The sequence below is a fragment of the Protomyctophum parallelum genome (assembly GCF_964188405.1).
Source record: "Protomyctophum parallelum genome assembly, chromosome: 11".
In the NCBI taxonomy this organism is placed as follows: Eukaryota; Metazoa; Chordata; class Actinopteri; order Myctophiformes; family Myctophidae; genus Protomyctophum; species Protomyctophum parallelum.
The window spans coordinates 23,336,314-23,361,523 of record NC_139707.1 but is presented as its reverse complement, the minus strand read 5'-3'; the positions used below and the strand labels follow the sequence as shown (position 1 = coordinate 23,361,523).

At 40.9% G+C, this 25,210-nt stretch overlaps 1 protein-coding gene across 3 annotated transcripts in view; it reads left to right on the top strand.

Moving 5' to 3' along the window:
• Nucleotides 1–23,761, top strand: part of snx4 (sorting nexin 4) — a 28,326-nt gene extending 4,565 nt beyond the window's left edge. Inside the window, exons 5-14 of one of the 3 annotated variants that reach the window (XM_083777257.1) lie at nucleotides 148–195; nucleotides 920–975; nucleotides 1,445–1,517; nucleotides 1,777–1,838; nucleotides 2,018–2,083; nucleotides 2,819–2,908; nucleotides 3,071–3,170; nucleotides 3,337–3,482; nucleotides 17,237–17,351; nucleotides 21,586–23,761. In XM_083777257.1, coding sequence (XP_083633383.1) covers nucleotides 148–195; nucleotides 920–975; nucleotides 1,445–1,517; nucleotides 1,777–1,838; nucleotides 2,018–2,083; nucleotides 2,819–2,908; nucleotides 3,071–3,170; nucleotides 3,337–3,482; nucleotides 17,237–17,351; nucleotides 21,586–21,633 — 804 coding nt within the window. In that variant the 3' untranslated portion in view covers nucleotides 21,634–23,761. Of the gene's footprint in view, nucleotides 1–144; nucleotides 196–919; nucleotides 976–1,444; nucleotides 1,518–1,776; nucleotides 1,839–2,017; nucleotides 2,084–2,818; nucleotides 2,909–3,070; nucleotides 3,171–3,336; nucleotides 3,483–17,236; nucleotides 17,352–21,585 lie in introns of all 3 variants that reach the window. The other 2 variants (XM_083777258.1, XM_083777256.1) reach the window with 2 other exon arrangements.
• The last annotated feature ends 1,449 nt before the right edge of the window (nucleotides 23,762–25,210 follow it).

The window sequence follows — 25,210 nt, the reverse complement described above, 5'->3', positions numbered from 1 at the left end:
GTCCCAGAAATACAAATGTTATCATATTATCAAATGGTTGGTCAATGGCCTGCCATTAAACTTTTAAATAAATCACTGATGTAAACCATATTGGCAACAAAAACATATGCCAAACACAATTTGACATCCTGTCTTATCTCCAAGCAGGAAAAGGAATGGAGAGATGCAGTTCTGGAGACAGGCTTTCAAGACAAGGTATTTGATCGGTAGTACTTTACCTCTACACGTTTTTCACATTTATATAAACCTGCCAGTTTCACAGATATGGATTATGTTCTAGATGTAACTACTAACGCCTTATATACTTGTGTCTCTATTCATTTTCAGTAGTAACTGAAACTACGGAACTGTTCATATTAATAAATACTACACTTAGCACCATTGCTGTAGATCAATGGCAATTGGTCTTTTATAGTGCTTGTATTGATCAAGTGTAATGCTACTCATGTTAGCATTGGGTTGCTAGCTGATGATGTCAACAAGACTGGAGTGCGCCACCTTGAATTTCTCGTGCAACCGCAGTCCGCTCCCATTCTATCTGTTTCTTTCAATCGCATTTATCTCCAATTCCTTGTCCCAGATGGTATTTCTGGTCAAAACAAGATTTATTCCCCGGCTGACGCGGTGGTCTTCAAAATAAGGGTTGAATGGGGGGGAAATGCTGGCGTGAATTATATCAAAGTTATTAATAAATCCTGGCGGGTAGATGGTTAAGGTTAACCACCATTCAGAATTCATTCAAAACAATTCCGTAATTAGGTTTGAACTAAACCAAGGGCTGTTTATTTAGTTAAAATCTGGTCTTTGGCCCATATTGGTGTTTAGAGATGCAGTTCAACTGTAGACTGTTTGCAAAATGAAACCAACACTGTGTGTGTTCGTGTGCGTGTGTGTGCGTGCACATGTTTTCTCTTAACAGGTTGACTCCAGGCTAAAGTCTCTAAATGCCATGTTCAGAGTCAAGAACCCGGACAAGTATGTGAACAGCATACCCTACTGTACACCCACTAACAAGATGATTTCATTTCCTCCCTTCAAACATCAGATTGACTTAATTATCATCTCGTTTTGGTTATTAGATTGTAGCTTAATATGATCAAAGGGTTGATTTAATGCACATTACAGACAGGGAGGGAGATTAGCCATAGAGTTCAGCATTATCGTAAGAGCGTAGTTATGAAATTGTTATTAGTATGAGTTGTGTGTAATTTATTTGATAATTATATGAAATGGAACCAGTCTTGCTACAGTATAAAGTGCCATTATAAGTTAGGGTTAATGTAAAATTATTAGAGTTTTAGTACAGTAAAAACTGTAAATATAAGAACTGCTGCAAACACATACACACTAGTGTGTGTGTGCGTGTGTATATATTTTATTTTACTTTTGTGTGTGTGTGTGTGTGTGTGTGTGTGTGTGTGTTCTTTTTTTTTCTCTTTTTCAGGCGATTCACAGACCTAAAACAATATAGTGATGAAATGAACACCGTCATTGCCCAGCTACTCCGGGTGCGAGCGGTGAGTACTAAGGACACTCATACTATACACTACAGTACACACTCTAACTTTACTGCTTACTGCCTGTTTAGTAAATTTGCATCTCGTCTTGGTTGTTTGTCCTATACAAATGTGGATCATGCAAACACACATTACTGAAGAATAGCACAAATAGACTACAGAGATGTGTGTTTATAATCGCTTTTTGTAATGTCTCTATGAGAGTAACAAAGGCTATGTAGGATCCCTATGCTTAGCTACTGGTTTCTGTCTGTCCCAGAGAGTAGCAGACAGGATGTATGGTGTTTACAAGGTCCATGGCAACTACGGCCGTGTCTTCAGGTAGGAAACATACCACAACATAGCTAGTCTTGCATTGCCAGATCATTTTGTGTTAGTTGGTCATTTCAAGTTATGAGCAAAATTCTAGCTGTGTTACAGTCTACCATGGCTGACTTTACTATTATAATAGTTTGTTAACCAGTTAGCTGTGTTCTGTACAATTTGTCTTTTTTAACCAGTGAGTGGAGCGCTATAGAGAAGGAGATGGGAGATGGACTGCAGAGTGCAGGTCACCATATGGACACGTAAGGACGCACACACACACGCACAAATTGAAAATTAAACGCACAAAAGCATAGCTTAGTTTGCGACCATTTCACAAAGAAGTACAGCTATGAAATTGCATGTAAACTTTTAATTCAAATTCTACAGCAGCTAAATCATTCAAAATGCAAGCAACTGTGCAATCCAAGCAATCCATTATGCACAGATTGGGATACAAAGAACAACATGTGTGACATACTATAACTACACAACTTCAGAGGAAAATGGGCAATCAGAGATGTTTCCCATAAGGTTTACAGCCTCCTTTTCCCCAGGCTGGCTACATGACCTAACTTAAACCTACCAGACACTATCTGTGTGTCAGTGATGTCCGTGCTGTTCTCGACAGTGAACCTTACGCAGTCTGCGTTGATTGACTTCCTTAATAAAAATATGTGTACTAACCTATGGCCAGCCAGTACCCTGGGTTGCATCAATCTGTGTAGGCTGCCTACTGTGGGTGAGCTGAGCAGATTATGATGCCATTTATGTTATTAAACGAGATTTGGAAAATGATGGGTGGTAGTTCTTCCTTGGCCTAGTGGGGATGTGCATGCAAGTTTCACACTACTGTACATTAATAATCTGTTGCCTTTTGTGCAAAAAGGATTCTGTGTGTGCACTATACACAGACACTGCTTTATGTGTTGTGATTGTGATTGCGTTCACGTGTATACACAGACACTGCTTTAAGCATTGTGTCTGTTTGTGTTCAGATATGCTGCATCAGTAGATGACATCCTGGAGGAAGAGGAACACTATGCTGACCAACTGAAAGAATATCTCTTCTACACCGACTCACTCAGGTGTGTGTGTCTGTTTGGTGAACATACCTTTACCATTATTAATCCAAGCCAAAAACGATCACCTGCTCATAGGCATGAAAGAGAGCTACAGTATGTGCTATAGATGGGTAGATTAATTCCCACGTAACCAAAACACTTCAGACAAGGTGTGTTTGTGTACAGGTCGGTTTGTAGGAAGCATGAGTTGATCCAGTATGAGCTGGAAACGGTAGCTCAGGACCTGGTCAGCAAGAAACAACAGAGAGAGGAACTGGTGACCGGGGTGAGACACAGGGAGACACTCTCCTTTACGCGTACACACACTCATATTTCACACACATTTAGTAAATGTACCTGAACATGCAATGTTCACAGTTGGTTAAGATTTTGATAGTGTTCGGTATCTTAACTCTCTTTGTGCGTGCGTGTGTGCACACGTTTGTGTGTAGACGGTACGTGTGTTCTCTCTAAAGGGGATGACCAGTAAGATCTTTGGCCAGGAGAGCCAAGAGCAGAGGGAGTGCAGGGTTGCAGCCCTGGAACAAGGCATCCAGGAGGGAGAGGAGGCCCTCAAAGAGAAGAACATTGAGTCCCAGTAAGACACACACAGTAGACCTAGGGCTCCATTTTCGTCACCGCTAAACCCCTTATCCCTAAACTTCTTTGCCTTTTTGAGTGGTGCAACCACTCCAAGGAACAGCAATGTCCTTGTTCACCTATGTGACGTTAACCTACCTACCTACCTATGTGGCTATGAGAACCAGTATGACTATGAGTACCAGTAGGGGCGATGTGCCAGAAACAGAGAGAGAGAGAGATAGTGCTGCACTGTTGCCTGCTAATGAGAGAAAGAGAGAGGAGAGGAGGGGGGGGGGGGGGGGGGAGGGGAGTTGCACCACTCAGTTCACACGGGTGTGATTTTTTTTTTTACTATTTTGCTAAACATTTTGAATAGTTAAAATGGCCAGTCTACAAGCTCACAACGTGTCAATGTAGATTGGCTAGTTGAACTGTTTTTCAAAATAGTAAAAAAAGGCAAAGAAGTTTAGGGATAAGGGGTTTAGCGGTGACGAAAATGGAGCCCCTACAGCTCAGTGGCCTTGTGGTAACAATATCTGCCCTACGATTGGTAAGTTGGGGTTCATATCAAAGATTATACCAATTCCCTCGTGCCCGTCACTCAGAATCAAGGGTTGGATTGGGAGTAAGTCCCTGCCACATGCTCACGTCATGTCCAGGGGAGTGTAATTGTACATCAAGTAGGTCTGAACGATATATCGTCATCGTTGTATAGAGCGTCGCAGTCCCACCCCCTCGAGAGACCCGGAAAATAATTCCCCGTTCATTTTCCTCATAAACTTTTCAAAAAGTATTTATTTAAAGACGTTTACGCCACGGACAAAGCCAACTCTTGTCGTGACAAATCATGACAATAAACACAATGTTTTGGGCCGAACAAATAATTAGAAGGAAAAAAACACTTTTTTGTTTTTCTTCTTTGTAATTATTTGTTTGATCCAAAATATTGTGTTTGTTGTCATGATTTGTCACGACTCGAGTTGGCTTCGTACGACGCTTAAAAGGCTTTAAATAAATACTTTTTGAAATGTCTATAGGGAAAATGCATTGGGAATTATTTCCTGGGCCTGGCGTCGTCATGAAAGGGGGCGGGACTGCGACGCTCTATAGATGTGGGATATACTGTATTGCAAAAGTCAATGATATGGACAATATCAGTTCCCCCCTCTTGCCTTGCATGTAGGCTACAGGAATATACAGCTTGCTAGTGATGCACGTCAGGTTTTTATATATAAATCAACGACCCGTCCCGTCCTGTCTTGCAACCCGCAAAAACGTAGCCTAATGACCAGCTTTTCAACAAACGGCTGTTTTTCCCAACAATTTTCATCATCACAGCTGCTAATTTTCCGTTGTTACTCATGCCATGATCCTCTTGGAATTATCTCAGGTTCAAAATCCAAGTTCATGTTCAATGCCTCTCATGCCAAGCCATACAGTAGGTTCAGTCAATACTACTACTATTCTACTACTTCTAATCTACAATGTACTACTTCTAATCTACAACGAAATGATCAAAGGATCGTCACCTACCAGTTTAACTAAAACAATAATATATATATATATATATATATATATATACTGTATATATATATGTCACCCATTCTTGAGATAAGGGACAAAACTTTTTTCAAACTAGATTTTTTTTTTTTTTAAGATACATTCAAATCAAATAGATGTTTTTGTAGACACAGGTCTCAACTACCAATCTTGAGAAGGAACAGGTTTTTCGCATAACATTTCTTTCTAAAATGGGACATTTATGCACTTAATACCTGATTCATGTCAACTCCGTCAGACACACTAAAATCCCTTTTAATTGAATTTGATAATTTCAACAATAATATAAAGTCCTCAGTTATCTTATAATGGCTTTCAGTAATCAAGTTAAGTAATACAATTCTTTTAATATTGTTTTGTTCCAATATCACACTATTATGAAATATCCATTTTCTCAAATCCGTCATTTCAACCTTTATTTTCAATATTATAACATGAAAACCATGTAAAAAACCATGCACAAAAGATTTAACATCGAATTTTCTATTTCTTTGGAAATTAACAAAAACATCACGGGACGAACGTCTGACGGAGTTGACGAACATCTGACAGAGTTGACAAGTTTAACTGATTTAGGTTCTAGACCACCTAGGATCTTGATTCTGGTGACTAATCCCACATTTTCAAGGATGAGGAATACAGTGGTACTATTTATATTGGCCCTGTGACCATGGCAGCCATTTTCAAAATGGCCGCCACCTGCTGTTATTTTACAATAACTCAAGTTCTACACCACCTAGGATCTTGGTTCTGGTGACTAATCATACATTTTCAAGGATGTGGGATACATTGGTACTATTTAGATTTGTTCTGTGACCATGGTAGACATTTTTCAAAATGGCCGCCAACTTTCTGTTATTTCCAGGGGGGCAGTCAGCCAGATATTTCGTGAAGCCTCATTTGAAATCGGTAGTTCATATAATGGCCTGTTGTGGCGCTGGACTGGACCCAAAAAGCCCCATAGCTCCATAGAGGCCCATGTATTTTGGCCCAACTTCACCTAGACTGTATTACCTTAATAAACATGGTCATGAATACTTTCTGCTTCCAGTCACTAGTTTAAAGTCTCATTTCTAATTATGGTCCCATTTATTTAAAAAAATTACCATAAAGTCGCGCATGTTCTGAGGGGCGTGGCTACCGTTACAGTCTATGATCGGGATTCCCCTCCCACTCGAGTCAAAATAAAAACCAACGGAGAAGAAGGGGGGAAGTCCCGCCTCGTTGTCTGGGCCAGCCAATGGCCAGCTGGTCCAAAAGGGAGCCAGCCAATGGCCAGCTGGTCCAAAACGGATCTAGAAAGATGGCGACTTACAGTGCATTAGAATGCAAGGGATTTCAGGCTTCATTTTACGTTCATGTTAGACCCGGGGAACGCTTTGTCCATATTTTTTACAGTCTATGGTTATTTCCCAATAACTCAAGTTCTACACCACCTAGGATCTTGATTCTGGTGACTAATCCTACATTTTCAAGGAGGAGGAATACAGTTGTACTATTTAGATTTATCCTGTGACAATGGCAGCCATTTTCAAAAAAATTTACCAATTTAGTCAGGGAATATTATCAGAATAATGTCAAATCTGTGAATACATTTCTTACCAAGAATTTTTTCACCAATGTGTTTGTAAAGGTGTCTACTAACATATCCCACATTGGTTTCTATTGAACCACCCTAGGGGCATTTTTGACAGCTGCTGAAAGTTGGGTACCATACCAAGTGGCTATGGCCAAACTAGGGAGTCTATGGCCAAACTAGGGGTCAAACCCCTTGGGCTAAATTCGGCCATATATCCACTTGCCCATGCTGACCTCATTTTGTGATGACGGCTATGGCCGTTTTCAGCCCAAGGAGTGTTCTTCGTGCATAGCTAATGTTTGGAATGCATTCAGAATCATGAAAACTCCCTAGTTTGACATGTCACATGCTACTTAACTAGGCATACCATATTCTGAATTACCAAAAAGAGGACACATGTGCGTGTGCATGTGCGCGTGCACGTCGTGCATGTGTCGTGCATGCACAGTTCTGTTTGAATTAAATTCAGATGTCAAAATAATCTATAACAAAAAAGTTATGCTCCTAAATTTGATCAAAATTGATCTATATTAGTTATGTATTTATTTAAAGCAGTGGCTCTCAAAGGTGTGACCCAGGGACCCTCATGGTTCCTTGAGGGGGTTCCAAATGGACCCATTATAGGTCTGTAACTCTGAGAGTGTACAAATGGAACCAAATGGACCCTTACAGGACTCTTATGGGTCCATTTGGTTTTACTCTGGGAGTTATGGGGGTCCTTGAAATTAAAGTTTGAGAACCTGTATGCAATGGCTTATCTCTTGTAAAAAGAGAGACCAGCCTATTCTCCAAACCATTATCTTTTGCTTTTCTAGGTTGTACAAAATAATATTGGGTCAATTTAATTTGCAGGACTCGCCTCGCGCACAGCCTTGTCTGTGTTGATGGCATGGGCTTGCAGGACAGAACTTGTATTTGTGACAGACACATAGTTCCTTTGCAGACAATACAATCTGCTTCTCATTGGTCAGTCACAAAGCTAAGAAAACAGTAGCCTATATACTTTTTCTGCATGTCAATGATGAGATAGTTCTTTGGCATTTCAAGCTTTCCTCACGGAGAGCAGACAACACAACAGTCTATCAAGGTACAGTACTCAATTTAGCAGACGAGCTCTCACCCCGTACAGCTGTTTTGTGCTTTGTAGTTTCGATATGGGCTCGTAGATCGCTGGCACCTTTATTTGCCACAGATACATACGTTCCTGCTTTGCACACAGTGCATTCTGCTTCAGATTTGTCACGGCCAGGACGAAAACAGATACTTTTTCCGCAAATCATCTGTGAAGTTGCATTTTCGTTTTGGCATCTTTCTCTTTCTCTTTCTTTCTCTCTCTCTCTCTCTCTCTCTCTGTGCACTGAGTGACACACACACACACACACACACACACACACACACAGTGACTGCATGCATGCGCTCGCCTCCAGTTAGTTTGTTTAGATCTGCGCATGCACTCCGCCTCTCAGAGTGCTTTGTTCGGGCGCGTTCGGAAATATCGCACCAGAGCACACTCGCCTATCAGTTTGCATTGCACAGTGCGCTCAGTGCGCTATTTCCGAACGTGCCCCAACACGAACGAGCATTGTAAATACACGCTACCCTCAAAAGTTAAAACCCTGGACGTTTGCAGGAATTTACAAAACCCCCCCGGACAGCCCGGACAGCCTCCCAAAAGAGGACTTGTCCGGGCAAAAGAGGACGTATGGTAAGCCTAACTTAAAGCATAATGAACATTTTGCCTTATATAGGTTGTTGATGGTACCCCAACTTTCAGCAGCTGTCAAAAGTTCCCCTAGGGTGGTTGAATATAAAGCAATGTGGGATATGTTAGTAGACACCCTTCCAAACACATTGGTGAAGAAAATTCTTGATAAGGAATTTATTACCAGATTGTATTAATATCCCCTGACTAAATCATCTTCTAGACCACCTAGACCCGACTTCACCAACAGAGACCCGATTGACACCTAAACAACAAGTTTGGACAGCCCCACCAATTAGTGTTATGGAAAATAGCAAGTGTCTACCCTAGGCCCAGAGGGAGACACAGAACTTAGATGCGGCTCACATGTTGCACGACTCTTCAACAAGCTGCCACCAGAGCTGAGAGCTGAATTCTGCCGCACAATGCTCTGCGGCCCAGGAGCAACCAACACCATGTTGGAGTTCTCTGAGTGGTTGAAGCACGAGTACTAGCCATATAGCCTGTGCAAAGGCAAACACCTTGAAGACCTGCTGAACAGTGAGCAGTGAGCAAAAGACTGAAGACAGAAGATCTGCCTTCAGGACTATCAGGCTGGATGTGCAGACACTGAAGGCATCAGTGTCGTTCTGTGTCCCCAGCATGTTAACCAAAGCAATGTTACCAAATCAAAGGAGCCTTCACCTCAAGCTGGACCCTGCAGGAAAGCAATCTCCAGCCAAGACAATGTAAGTTGACTATAACAGAGCCCCAGAACACAGAGCTCATGAGAAGGATGGAGAAACACTGGCAGGAGGCCACCAAGATACAACGCCACACTGCAGTGGCCAGTGAAGTCAAACTCTGCGTCTGTACCTGAAAGGGACAAGTCAAAGGCCAGAAAGCCCACCTCCTTTTAATGTCCTGTCAGTAGCAACTCAACCTGCACCTGAAATAAGCCCTGACCCCTCCCAGAGAAAGTTCATCCTTGAAAATGTAATGATTAGTCACCAGAATCAAGATCCTTGGTGGTCTAAAACTTGAGTTATTGGTAAAATAACAGCAGGTTGGTGGTCATTTTGAAAAACAATGGCTGCCATGGTCACAGGACAAATCTAAATAGTACCACTGTATTCCTCATCTTTTAAAATGTATTAGTTGCCAGAATCAAGATCCTAGGTGGTCTAAAACTTGAGTTATTGTAAAATAACAGCAGGTGGCGGCCATTTTGAAAAATGTCTGCCATGGTCAAAGGGAAAATCTAAATTGTACCACTGTATCCCTCATCCTTGAAAATGTAGTCTTAGTCACCAGAATCAAGATCCTAGGTGGTGTAGAACTTGAGTTATTGTAAAATAACATCAGGTGGCGGCAATTTTGGAAAATGGCTGCCATGGTCACCACGAGACAAATCTGTGATGGCCCTATAGCCAAAAATGTTCCTTAAGGCATGCTCTAAATGTGTGCCAAATTAGAATACGTCCCATTATTCAAAAACTATCATTTTATTGTTTTAGGAACACTTTTGTCAACTCCGTCAGATACATGTCAACTCCGTCAGACACAAAACCTGACTCAACCTGTTCATCACTCATTCTTGAGATGAGGGACAAAAGTGGAAAAAACATGTCCCACACATAAGAGCCTGATTTATGTTAAAAATAAATTAATTCATAAAAATAAAAGCACTTGCAAAGTTAAATGTAATACAGTTGTGTATTATTATGCCATTAATTTCATTATAATTGTTTTCATATACCATCTGAATTAGTTAAAAGCAGGCACTGTACCCCAAAACGCCTGTATTTAGCCTGTCCCCAGCAAGTGGTCACAATTTCAAACTGCTAAAAAAGTTTCTAATACTGTCACAATCACATAAATATAAATACTAAATTAAAGTAGATTGTCAACAACATAGCACACAATATACACAGTTAATTTTAATTTATATTTTCCATTAGATATCTCATATCAAATGTGTGTCCCACGTCTCCCGTTAACTCCGTCAGGTTTTTTAAAAGTCTTAAATTAATCAGAAAATATTGTCGACAGATTTAGCCTGCAGACTCCTTTTCCAAGTCCCGTTTATATTTGTTGCAACAGTGGAGCACCTGGTCTGACAAGCATTCAATTGTTTGATATTTTAAACAAACAATGTTGATATCAATGAGGTCACAGCTTTTACATGTCAACTCCGTCAGGACATTATTATGATCTTTGTTAAGAATTCCAAAATAATGTTTATTATTTTAGTTTAGGGTTAGGTTTAGCTAACAAATGAAGCAAAAACATAATGGCTACATTGTACTACAGAGGGTTAAGATTAAAACAAATGAAATTTTGTCAACTCCGTCAGACGTCAACTCCGTCAGGTTTTGTGTCTGACGGAGTTGACATGTATCTGACGGAGTTGACAAAAGTGTTCCTAAAACAATAAAGTTATAGTTTTTGAATAATGGGACGTATTCTAATTTGACACACAGTTAGAGCATGCCTTAAAGGACAACTTTTTGCCTTAAAGGACAAGTTTTTTTCAACCAAGGTTCATGTTTTAGGTTGTTATTAGAGAAAGTAAAAGATGAGTGTTAATTTTTTTCCATTTGCTGCTTTCTTTCGTTTTAGGGATTTTAGCTGTTTTTGACAGGGGGGGCGGGGGCATTCGAGCATGGGGCTAAATATGTATTTTTTTACAACATATTATGGAGATTTATTTTTTTATTAATTACTATAGCCCTAATAAACTCCAAGAAATTACATCTGGACACAAATAAATCACAGGATCTACTGAATGTGAAGGTAGCCTACTGGGGGGAAGCCACACTGTGTGTCATAGGCTCAATGTCAGTTTGACACATTCAGTAGATCTCGTGATGTTTTGTGGCCAGATGAAATTTACAGGGGTTTATGGACTATAGTAAATAATTAAAAAAGAAATCGCTATAAAATGTTGTAAAAAAATACATATTTAGCCCCATGCTCGAATGCCCCCGCCCCCCTGTCAAAAACAGCTAAAATCCCTAAAACGAAAGAAAGCAGCAAATGGAAATAAAATAACACTCATATTTTAGTTTCTCTAATAACAAGCTAAAACATGAACCTTGGTTGAAAAAAACTAAAGTTGTCCTTTAAGGAACATTTTTGGCTATAGGGCCATCACAGATTTGTCTCGTGGTGACCATGGCAGCCATTTTCCAAAATTGCCGCCACCTGATGTCATTTTACAATAACTCAAGTTCTACACCACCTAGGATCTTGATTCTGGTGACTAATCATACATTTTCAAGGATGTGGGATACATTGGTACTATTTAGATTTGTCCTGTAACCATGGCAGCCATTGTTTTTCAAAATGGCCGCCACCTGCTGTTATTTTACAATAACTCAAGTTTTAGACCACCTAGGATCTTGATTCTGGATTCTGACTAATCATTACATTTTCAAGGATGAACTTTCTCTGGGAGGGGTCAGGGCTTATTTCAGGTGCACAGAGCCGGACTAACAATGGAACTATGTGGAGCGCCAGGGCCCGAAGCTTGCAGGGCCTGGTACGAGACTATAGGTACAGCTGTTGCTTCTTTCGAAAAATATAACGCAACATAAGAACCCCCGCTAGTGTTTTTGGTCTTCTCGTCTGACAGTTTCTGTAGCAGTTTTCGGGAGGGGGAGGGGGGGGAGCAGTCTGTTTGGGGGGGTTCCCGACGGCTGCGCGTTGCTTCCTCCTCGAGGGGAAGCGAGTAAGCGATGCCGTCAGAAGCCCCCTCAATCAGGAAGGCCCCCCTCACTCAGACCGACCAACGTGTGTTGTTGCGACAATAACATACAGCCTATGTAAGAGGAATATAAACAAGACCTTGGCGCAAAACTTAATATTTACCCTGCTCTAATGCAACAAAAGTGTGTTCTTACATCGTCCATTTCACGATTCCAGCACTCGTGAGTAAATTAATTTAATTGCTATTATGAAAGTTTTCAGTGACGTTGCACCCACAGGTTGCATTGTCGTCAATAATTAATCTGTTTTTAAAACGTTCTAATATTAATATAGCATAATATGGCACACATATTATGGCATTGTCTGTTGGTGCACACGTTATATGGACCATGTAACAACATGGTCAACAGCACTGTTTGCAAATGTAGCTACATTTGTTGGCCACAAAGACAATTTAGACAAAACATACTGCTGCCTGCTAATGGAGCTTGTAGATATAGGCTAATTATTTTTCGGGAAAATTGCAGTTAGTTTAGCAGAGACTGAAGTTGGAAAGGCTGTGCCCAGTGCGGCAGTTCCTACTGTGTCTTGTGTGTCAGCGGGCAGCGCAGGCAGTAGTGGATATGCGCTAAACGCATGCATGTTAATTCATTAATTAATTGGCTGAATCAGTAGGGGCCTTTTGATTTGGTGAAGTGCCAGGGCCTTGAGAGCGGTTAATCCGTCACTGCAGGTGCAGGTTGAGTTGCTACTGACAGGACATTAAAAGGAGGTGGGCTTTCTGGCCTTTGACTTGTCCCTTTCAGGTACAGACGCACAGTTTGACTTCACTGGCCACTGCAGTGTGGCGTTGTATCTTGGTGGCCTCCTGCCATTGTTTCTCCATCCTTCTCATGAGCTCTGTGTTCTGGGGCTCTGTTATAGTCAACTTACATTGTCTTAGCTGGAGATTGCTTTCCTGCAGGGTCCAGCCCAGTCTTGTGCAGATGGCTGCTGGCCCACCTGGAGGCCCCAACCTCACTTGTTCGGTTGGTGTGATTAGGTGGGGTGGTCTTCCCCAATCAGGATGAAGGTTTTGACCCTTTCAAACGGCAGTATGGCCAAGTGTCTGTATTTAGTTGTGAGGCTAGATACAGGATACGATTGCTCACCCAGCCCCAGGTGACTTGAGGTGAAGGCTCCTTTGATTTGATAACATTGCTTTGGTTGACATGCTAGGGACACAGAACGACACTGATGCCTTCAGTGTCTGCACATCCTGCCTGAAAGTCCTGAAGGCAGATCTTCTGTCTTCAGTCTTTCGCTCACTGTTCACTGCTCACTGTTCACCTCAAGCAGGTCTTCAAGGTGTTTGCCTTTGCACAGGCTATATGGCTAGGACTCGTGCTTCAACCACTCAGAACTCCAACATGTTGTTGGTTGCTCCTGGGCCGCAGAGCATTGTGCGGCAGAATTCAGCTCTCATCTCTGGTGGCAGCTTGTTGAGGAGTCGTGCAACATGTGAGCAGCATCTAAGTTCTGTGTCTCCCTCTGGGCCTAGGGTAGACACTTGCTATTTTCCATTGTCACAGGATAAATCTAAATAGTACAACTGTATTCCTCCTCCTTGAAAATGTAGGATTAGTCACCAGAATCAAGATCCTAGGTGGTGTAGAACTTGAGTTATTGGGAAATAGAGAGATAACAGAAAGTTGGCGGCCATTTTGAAGAATGTCTACCATGGTCACAGGACAAATCTAAATAGTACCAATGTATCCCACATCCTTGAAAATGTATGATTAGTCACCAGAATCAAGATCCTAGGTGATGTAGAACTTGAGTTATTGTAAAATAACAGCAGGTGGCGGCCATTTTGAAAATGGCTGCCATGGTCACAGGGCCAATATAAATAGTACCACTGTATTCCTCATCCTTGAAAATGTGGGATTAGTCACCAGAATCAAGATCCTAGGTGGTCTAGAACCTAAATCAGTTAAACTTGTCAACTCCGTCAGATGTTCGTCAACTCCGTCAGACGTTCGTCCCGTGATGTTTTTGTTAATTTCCAAAGAAATAGAAAATTCGATGTTAAATCTTTTGTGCTTATGTATTGAAACACCAACTGAAATGATACGTAATGATGATTTTTTTTTACATGGTTTGCATGTTATAATATTGAAAATAAAGGTTGAAATGACGGATTTGAGAAATTGGAAATTTCATAATAGTGTGATATTGGAACAAAACAATATTAAAAGAATTGTATTACTTAACTTGATTTCTGAAAGCCATTATAAGATAACTGAGGACTTTATATTATTGTTGAAATTATCAAATTCAATTAAAAGGGATTTTAGTGTGTCTGACGGAGTTCACATGAATCAGGTATTAAGTGCATAAATGTCCCATTTTAGAAAGAAATGTCATGCGAAAAACCTGTTCCTTCTCAAGATTGGTAGTTGAGACCTGTGTCTACAAATACATCGATTTGATTTGAATGTATCCTAAAAAAAAAAAAAAATCTAGTTTGAAAAAAGTTTTGTCCCTTATCTCAAGAATGGGTGATATACATACATACACACACACACACACACACACACACTATAGCCTACATTTCATATGGCTAACTAAACTAAATCCACTGTTCTTGGTCAGGGGGTGTATGCCATAGTAGGCCTAGGCTTTTACTACTTGTGTCTCTTACAAATAATCGCGAGGATTGTATCGATCATATTTATTTTTCAGCGTCACATAAGCATACAATTATGATCAAAGAGGATGCGATCAAAAGAAACGCTTCCCTGTCTCACAGTCTTCATCAATGGAAATAAGTTCCTGGACTTTCTTGTGAAAATCCTTAAATGCTGATGCTTTTTCAAAGAAATCAAACCATATTAATTATAAACAAATGTTATCCTCTGATCAACCATTAAGCACAGTCAGTTGCAAGATGGCTGGTGTCATTATCTTTCTAGCCTACTCGATGTCCGCAGATGTAGGAGACCTCAAATACAATAAAATAACCAAATATTTTGTATATAATTTATATACTATTGTTAATTGTTCATATGCTTATGTGGCGCTACGAGAGAGAGAGAAAACAGGAGAGGGAGAAAGTACCAGAATGCTTTTTATTTTATTTTCCCATGTGTTGACTGTTGACCCACTCTGCCCACCCCACGATAATTGCTGAAATCTTGACCTTGGCCTGCGGGCAGCGGGCCGGCCCGCACATCACTACAGCCTACATTGTTTTCAATCCGAGCACCCAGTATTTACACTATGCAGGAAACATCAACAGTGTGACCAGGTGCTGAGTGTCTATTCTGAGCTGCGTGTTCACGTCTGGCCTTGTTATCTAATCGCCCAAAGTTAAATATTTTGAGACGAGAACGGCTTGCTGGAAACAAGACACTTTGGTACACATATGGCCCAAGTCGTACATGAGTCCATTGACTTGACCGAGTTCCGTTTTGGGACCCAACGCCTCCGACTCAAAACACAATTTTAACATGCACACATCCTTCTACCCTAATAGACAGGGGGTACACAAGCACATGGCCGTTTATCCGTGCTCCTTCTCCTACCAAACCACTCCGTTAGCACACGTCTCTCCATGCACAAAACATCCTGCACGCCACCCGTGGCGGCGGTGGCTCAGGGGTAGAGTGCCTGGATGGTAACCGTAAGGTTGCCAGTTCGAACCCGGGCTCCCCCAGAGTTACTGTCGAAGTGTCCTTGAGCAAGACACTGAACCCCTAATTGCTTCCGATGTGCTAGTTGGTGCCTTGCATGGTTTCCGCTGCCATCGGTGTATGAATGTGTGTGTGAATGGGTGAATGTAATGCACAATCTCTGTAAAGCGCCTTGGATAAAGGCACTATATAAATGCACCATTTACTATATAAATGCACCATTTACCGAATCCATATGCACTACATCGCTTCCCCACAACTGCCATATTTACTGTACAAATATAACTTTTGTCAGACACACAACATTTCGCGGTTCAAGTTTATTTAGTGTCCCCGAAGGGCAAATTGGGTTGCAGCATAGACAGTACATTAAACAATGAATGAAACAGTACAGACAACAAACAGTTCACATAGCGGATACCAGAGTAAAAGGTGCACACAACCATTAAAGTGCAGGCGTTTAAAGTGCTATGCGATAGGTCATAAAAGTGCGTGTGCATAGACATAGGCACAAGATAATACAGTAAAAAGTAAAAGTGCTCATCATAAGGTTATATCCTCGATCTACGCACAGCAGCATTCAGTGTGTGAATAGAGACCGGGACAAAGGAATGTTTGTGCCTGTTTTTTGTGGCACAGGGGGCTCGCAAGCGAAGGCCGGATGGGAGAAGGATGTACTCTCCGTATAGTGGGTGAGCAGCATCAGATCGGATACACAGGGCTTTGTTAAGTACCTGTTTCTTAAAGATCTGGTCTAGGCCGTTCATTTGTGAGCAAAATGATTTTTGAGGCCACTTTTACAATTCTCCCTAGGGATTTTTTGTCTCTGATGCAGAGATTACCATACCAACAGATAATGGAGAAAGAAATGACGGACTCGATGTACTGTAGGCACTGTAAAACAGTTTCATCAGAGTCTTGTCTGTGTGTGTCATCTTTGTGTCAGCTGTGATGCAAATTACATCACAACTTCCTCGTTTAAAACAAGTGCAGCACTGCAGGTAGTCTATATGAATACTCAAATGTGCTTTACATGGGTGGCATGAGAAAACAAATAAAACCAACTTTATTAGGGGGAACACTAGACGAAGGAATAAAATCAATGAAAACGGTGGAATGAGAGCGTTTTGGGGAGTGCATACTGCATTCCACAGGGTTGGGGCAGCAATTCCAGAACAACCTGACCATTAGAAAACATCTGTTGCTTCAAATACATAAAAATACATAAAAATACATATTTAACCTCATGTTCGAATGCCCCCCTGTGAAAAACAGCTAAATCCCTAAAACGAAAGAAAGCTGCAAATGAAAATAAAACACTCACCTTTCCTTTCTCTAATAACAACCTAAAACATGAACCTTGGTTGAAAAAAAACTAAAGTTGTCCTTTAAAGGCCGCAAATCATAATACTGGTATGGAAATAGAAAAGAGATAGCACAAGCCTATGAATAAATTAGGATTATTGTTTTAATTTCAGTTTAGGCCAGATAATGTAGGTTACATGCTTCTATTCATATTCAACTGAAATAAGCAAACAGTGACACTGTGTTTTTTGTTTCTTCAGGGAGTTTGTGCGAACAGCCTGGGAGGACATAGAGCGCTTCAAAGAACAGAAGGACGGTGATTTGAGAGAGGCACTAATCAGCTATGCCATTATGCAGATCAGCATGTGTAAGAAGGTACGGCATGTGTGTGCATCTGTGTGTTCTGGCTGTCTGTGTAATTGACCATATTCACAAGGGGGCCTTTTGCTCTTATGTAATTTCTTTCCCACCCCCAGTTGAGTATGACATGTAGAGCTAAATAACTTCAGTGGCTCTATTTGGTAAAAATCGGCATAATGGTGACTTTACTGCCACCAACAGGGCTGAGTGTCTAATACTATAGGATTGTCGTGTGAGAATGAGATGTAGTGTGTATATCACAGATTTTTATATTGGCATTAAAATGACAAATTAAACATATGAATAGTGCAGGCAGAAGGCACAATCCACTGTTAATTAGTCTGGCCATAAGCCACTTAAAGGGACACAAACAATAGATTTAGAACAAGATTTAGAACACTTACTGGGGTCTTTGTGTGTAATATGTGGGTTTTAGATTTTACCAGTGTCCATGATGTCATGGGCACTGGGCTCACTTCCTTCCTGGACTACAATTCCCATAATGCTTTGGTGCACAATTCCCATAATGCTTTGGTCCCCCCTATCCTTGTAGATGGGGTGAGCCGACAACCTCGGATGTTTTCTGTCGGTCAGCTTCTTTTCCGGCTTTTTAGACAGCTGGTGGATGGAAATTAAACTCCACCCACACGGCAGGTTGCCACGACGGCCAGATTCCTTGAAACGCTGGGGGTGGAGCTTAATTTCCATCCACCAGCTGTTTAAAGAACCGGAAAAGAAGCTGGCCGACAGAGAAAACGTCTGCAGCTCTCTGGTAGATGTGGCTACAGCTTTACTGAGAAACATAGTCCTAGGAAAAATAAAGAGGAAGGTGCACAGAGGTGTGGCCCAGTCTCCTGCGGGAGGTTTGCACATGCTCAGTGTAAACGGGAACTGCGATGATGGAGTGTTCCAGAAGAGGTGCATGAGAGTTGCTGACCCGGAAATGAAATAATAAAAAATATATCAAAAAAAGAGAATAGTACAATGTTGATGTTTTTATCAATTTCATAACTGTGTGGAAAGAAATATCAATTTCATAACTGTGTGGAAAGAACATTGTGTATAACAGACTGGAAGACAAAGGACAAGTACATTTACTAAATGTTAATGTTTTTGTATATTTTTCTTTTGATGTTTGCTTTGATTGTAGTACATGTGTTAAACTTTTATTTTTGTGAAATGACAAAGGAACATGGATACTGTTCATTCAAGTGCTGTGGATTGATTGATTGATTGATTGATAATTTTATTAGACAATTAGATGCAAACAGTACAGGGTACAGTCAAGCACAGCATTGGTCCAAAAGGACAGCACCCTTTCAGACCCTTTTTAAAGGAAACCAGTGATCTGCTTGTTTTGAGGGAAGGGGGCAGGGCATTCCACACTTGAGTGGCAGTGCTGTGAAATGTGAATTTACCCATATTTGTTCTGAAAATGGGTGGCACCAGATCATTATTTACACTCCCTCTAGTATTATGGCTGTGGGAGTTGCTCACCTTTTTGAGGTAATCAGTCAAGTAAATGGGCACTGTGGGTATGGACGGCAGAGCTGCATTTACAATCTTGAATGCTAGTCCCATTTTCAGTTGTTTAACTCTGTCCTCAACACTGAGCCAACCTATAAAACATTTGAAAAGGGAAGGGTGACTGCTGTTAAATTCTCAACTGTTCTGGATCTCATTATTTTTACACTGCACATGTGCAAACCTCCCGCAGCAGACCGGGCCACACCTCTGTGCACCTTCCTCTTTATTTTTCCTAGACATAGTCCTAGGACAAATAAAGAGGATAGAGCACGGAGGTGTGGCCCGGACTCCTGCAGGAGGTTTGCACATGCTCAGTGTAAACAGGAACTGCGACAATGGAGTGTTCCAGCAGAGGTGCTAGATAGAAAGCTCATAACTTGTCATGTAAATAATGAGATCCAGAACAGTTGAGAATTAAACAGCAGTCACCCTTCCCTTTTCAAATGTTTTATATCATCCACAGCACTTGAATGAACAGTATCCATGTTCCTTTGTCATTTCACAAAAATAAAAGTTTGACACATGGAACATGGAAAGGAAAATATACAAAAACATTAAGTAAATGTACTTGTCATTTATCTTTCAGTCTGTTATACACATTTTTTTCCACAGTTATAAAATTGATATACTTTTTAAAACAAAATCAACTTTGTACTATTCTCTTTTTTTTTATATCCTTTTTATTATTTCAGTTCAGGGTCAGCAACTCTCATGCACCTCTAGTACCTCTGCTGGAACACTCCATCATCACAGTTCCTGTTTACACTGAGCATGTGCAAACCTCCCGCAGGAGACCGGGCCACACCTCTGTGCACCTTCCTCTTTATTCTTCCTAGACATAGGCCCTCATTTATCAATTGAGTGTAAAATCTGCCCCAAATTCGAGTGTGGGTTTCGTAGTACACCCAAGTTGCCACGGCATTTATAAAGTGATCGCAAACAGCTGATCCTTCCTTAATTTCGTTCTGACGTTAATAAATGTGACGGCTGAAATCTATCTGACACGCCCTATGAAATCAAGCCTCGCCATCGTTTTTGCGACATGAACAACTGCAAATACGACCTGGAAACCATGGTCGCCTCACCCCCCTCTCTCATACACACACACAGACGCACACGCAACTTGCAAGCCCAACTAACTGGTGTGTTGTTAACCCATTCTGACCGGGCACCCATTTTGGTGTTAGCATCATGTTATGCTTTAGCTATTTAAAAATAGCAGATCTACAAGCTCATATCGCGCCACCGAGTGGCGCGATACGAGCTTGTAGGTCTGCTATTTTTGAAAAAATCGAAGAACGACTGACATTTTTAGAATCTGATCTCAGGTCAGAATGGGTTCATCAGACCAGTCTGTGTCCGGCGGAAACCTCGTATGAATCTGATCTCGGGTCAGAATGGGTTAAATAAATAAAGAACGAACACCTGCATGAATTAAATAAAGTTGTAGGCCTACCCTGTCTGTTTCCCTCTCACCTCGCTTGCCTTGCTGTCATGCACGCACGCACCTGCATGACACATCGACATCGCATCGCCATTAATGGATTACGTTTGTAGGCTGGCTTATATTAATTTTACCCATTTGTGCACATTGCACGGCGAAGGCGTGAGACTGCGCACTGCTGTGATAAGTCCTGTGGGTGAGTGATGCCTGCATGAGAGATAGGCTATCATGTCGTCAAGGCAGTCATAATCAACGTTGTAGTGATTTGATCATTGATGAACGAATCATAAACATATGGATGAAGGCTTGCCGCTTGCATGTGTGCTGCAGCTGGTAGGTGTTGGCGACGCACGCCGCGTTCCCGTCCTCCCGACCCCCTAAAATGATCTCGCTTTTATCTGAACTGTCAAAGCACTTATTTAAATGGTGAATGATTAAGCCCCTTACGCCTATAGCCTGCTACAATTGCAAATAGGCAAGCTGTATGCTTGTCATTGTCACTTGGAAATAAAGGCGTGCAGTCCATTTATGCCTTTTTTTTTTATAATATCACAGACAGTACAGTGATATAGGCATCTGATGTCATGCCGCATGCGCTCCCAAATCATCTCACAAGTGCGCTCGCATAACAAGGCCAGTAAAGCACTGTTAGATTAAGCACAAACTAATACATTGTAAACATGTTATATTGTTTTTAATTGCGCGAATTTAATTACTTGTAAAGTTGGAAATCTCTAATCTAAATTTTACATGTATATACATAGTTTTATATTAACATTTTAGGAGTGAAAACATATGCTTAGATGCCTGTGACTGCGTGTCAGCAGTTCAGACAATGCTGCTCTGCTTGTGTACGACAGAAAAACAGGACAAAGCATACGACAGCTCCCGACCAGACGTGACTTTTTGTCCTACTCCAGTTCAATTTCAAGCTTTGGCGGAAATGGTAAATGCCGAAGATTTCGGTAATTTCGGCGTGCACCCATATTTTGGCGTACGCACGGTTGATAAATGAGGGCCATAGTCCAGGAAGTAAGTGAGCCCAGTATCCATGACATCATGGACATTGCTAAAATCTAAAATATCTAAAACCACATATTACACACAAAGACCCCCGGAAAGTTCTAAATATTCTAAACATTAACATATATTTTTTTGCAAAAAGGGTGAAGTTTAATGAAATCTCACGCCTCAGGAATTGTTTCAGCCTCTGGGTTGTTATGTATTGGTGCATCTCTCTGTCACTCACTTTATTCCTCACACTCTTTACTCTCACAGGGAATCCAGGTTTGGTCCAATGCCAAGGAGTGTTTTAACAAGATGTGAGCCAATCAGTCTTTCCGATGCTCAACAAACTGTCAATACCAATCAGCTTTCTTTTGACTAGACTCTGTCAGCCACTTTTCCAGCCACAGTCAGAGTCCTGTAGAGGTGCATCATTGGGGCCCAGATTTTGTCTTCAATTTGTACACTTTGCTGATTGTAAGTTAACTGAGAGTGAGACACTCACACAATGATTCCAGGTCAAATCCATTTAAAAAAAATGTGGAGCTGATTTCTGCCTCTTTCATTTACATTGTTTTTCAATGCCACTCACCATGCACAACACACGGCTGCCTGCAGTAAGGGTACCTGTTCCTCTGTTTACAATTTTTTTTCCCACTGTGGTTGCACAGTTACTGCATCCCCAAGATTCATTGTTTTTGAGGCTTGATCAAGACCTAGATTGCTGTTGTTGAACATATGGTGTTGTGAAAATATAGTACACCATTGTCCTTATTATTTCACATTTATATTGGCTATTAAGAAGTAATGTACTTCAGTCAGTGGGTCAGTTCTACCCCTCTTTCAAATTGTATTATTTCAGAAAAGCTGAAACTTTATTTTTCTTTTTTCAAAAAGGCTATACATGTACTGTAGAGTTCCACATTAATTTCACAGTGAAATTAGTGCATATTTTCACTGAAAATATCTATAATATAATTTAGTTTAAAAAAGAAACCAGATCAGAATGCTGCTTTCATTCAGGTTAAATTGACGATGGTCATTATCACTACTCATAATAACACTATGTATTCAGAGGAAATCCTACACAGCTCATTTTAAATCACAGATCTTGTAAAAGGGCTGGCGCAGTCCCAATGTTTTGGTATTGCTAGATAAACAGAAAAAGGATTTCAAACACAGGCCTTGTCATTTTCAGTTAAAATTACGGTCCATCCTAATGCTTACAGGCTGCAGAGTTATGTACTTGCTTGTAGTCTGTGAGAGTTCTCACGGACCTGCAGATTTGTGCCACAGTTCCTAGATCTCCCAGCCATGACAGACATGCGTGTTTAAGTATGCAGGGAGAAGTCCAGCTGTTTGGAATTCATTCTCTCAGGACTCAAAACCAAAGGCTCCCCTAAAATATTTCCAGCTTAGGTTTCAAATGAGAATTACAATTTCATGAAAATGTACCCCCCCCCCCTCTCAAAACCAAGTTGTGAGATGGTTGATTGATTTCGCTGGTATTAAGTTAACCCTGAGTTGTGCATGGGTGTGCTATTTTACTGGCATCCAACTAAGTAAGTATAAATTGGGTTAAGAGCGGGTGCCAAAGTTGTTATGACTTGACTGCAACTCCTTGTGTTGTACAGCCCATGGGTTAGTGGGGAGGAGTTGTAGAACCACTGCCAGTATGCCGCAGGTCTGTTGGTAGTGTGTTTTTATTCTCCTCTCCAAACGCCTACACACTCTTAGTCTTACATGCGAGACACATCCCAGTCACTTGAGACCTGACCTCACATCTTGTAAATGCAGTAGAGCCTGGTTCATTTGAACCTCACAATGGAGGCAGTTTTGATGAGTTTCCAGCTATGAGCCATGTTGGGAGAATGTGAATGCAGATTGTTTGAGTCTATTCTGTAAATGTCAATTGCCTTAAAGTTTTTAATTATTATTAAAATTATTATGTGCTCGTGTTCACCGTCTTAGTGCCGTGCCAGATTTCCTAGGTCCAGGGGAGCACGTTTTGATCACAGCATGTCATATGGGCAAATAACACAAGTGACATGTTTTAACCACTTTGAATGAAAAAGGTTGACCACATTGTTGATCATTGGCACTGCAAATGTGTTGTGCCCTATACGGACCTGGTGATACTTTTTTCTTTCAAGCAGAAAGATTAGAGGCTTATAAGTGAAAGTTGTGTAAATGGATTGACTTACAGTGTAGTGGTATGTATCTTGAAAGTTATACAGAGTTTATTACCCACCCACACATTCTTCTATGTAAATATTCATAATCCATATACTCCTCTTGGATTGGGGCTTTGAGATGTTTTTCTTTTCTTTTTTTTATATATATATATTATATATATAATGAACATGAGAATATTTTTCTTTTTCTTTTAATGTTTCTGTGCCAAGACACTAATAAACACTGTTTTCCTCTTTTACATTACACCAAGGAATTTCTGCTTCTAGTTTTATTTTTATTTTGGGTGGATGTCTAGTAGGCCTAATGCACTGGTTCTCAGCGTGAGGAAGCCCAGGGGGTAATACTCTGTGGGTTCCCAGCTAAATGATTCTTTAACACTAAGGGTCCCAGAAAGAAAATATTGTTGCAAGGGCTCTGTCGCATAATGCATATCAAACAGGGTTTCCTTTTAATAAAAAAAAGTTTGAAAATCACTGATCTGGTGGAAGGAGAGGAGAAATGGAGTAGCCTATAACAACTTAGTTTGTGAACCTCAGAACCTGATAATGATACCCATGATGAAACCACCTGGCAATATTTTCAACAACTTGCAAAACCTCCAGGAAATGGCTTTTGTACATTTTAAATGTAATGGTTATCTTAATATATCAATTGGTTTCGCAGAATGATCTTATGTCTGTTCATGTGCTTTTAAAACGTGAAAAAATGTACTAGTTAAACTTCAAGTGATGAGATGGTCTAAGTCAGCTCTGTCTATATATGGCACCAAGTCCAATCTATTACAGTATTTTAAACGGTACCATAACTGTGCTGTTTTAATGTATTTCGACAAAATATCTTCCATGTAGAGAGCTTGTAATTATAAAATGATTGTGCCACCTACTGGCATACCACAGGATAAAAATCATATTGTACAGTCATGTGTTCCGCCTCGGCAGGTGTGCCGAGCTCTGCCTTGAGGGTTTTCTCATAAATTATAGGCGAACGTAAAGACAATCACTGTCAATCAGTGTTGCACTAAATGTGGAATCTGAAGCTCTACTGTGTATACTGCACCTGCTCTGACTGTCTGTATTCCCCTCATTGCATTGATTGATATAGCTCAAGTAGGCTATGCGAAATTGCGAATACAATGGTATCCTGAACACAGCAGGTGTAAAGCCTTTACACGCATCAGACTGGTACAGATCTAGACTAGTCGTGGTGGGTGGGTGACCTGAAGTTTACAGGTTTTACATCGCACGAACTAAACTTCTCCAAAGTTATACGAACTTGAATTACTAATTTAGACTATGACTATTTGTCTTAAGTCAACCATACCACGATACCAGCCCACTTGATAAAGGCTGATTACGAGTTACAAGTTAACTGCCCTGTAAACAGGCTACATTATGTATGTTGGTTCAACTTGGTTGGAATCTTCTCTCGGAGGAATCGCCAGGAAATCCTTTCCAACTTGTACAGGACATTTGGAAGATCGACTCCACATGGCTTAAGCATGTGCATATCGTGTTTGGGTACAATGTCAGTCCCACGGCGATACAAATCTCGGCCTATCCCATGCTCTCGCTTGCATCATTAACGTTAAGATATGTTAAACTTCCCTTACATTGTAGGGATAGGGATTTTACTTGACGAGCCGATCTAACTAATAGGACGGCCGGCCTGCCTGTCTGTCTGTGGAGGAAAAAAAGATCCGCCC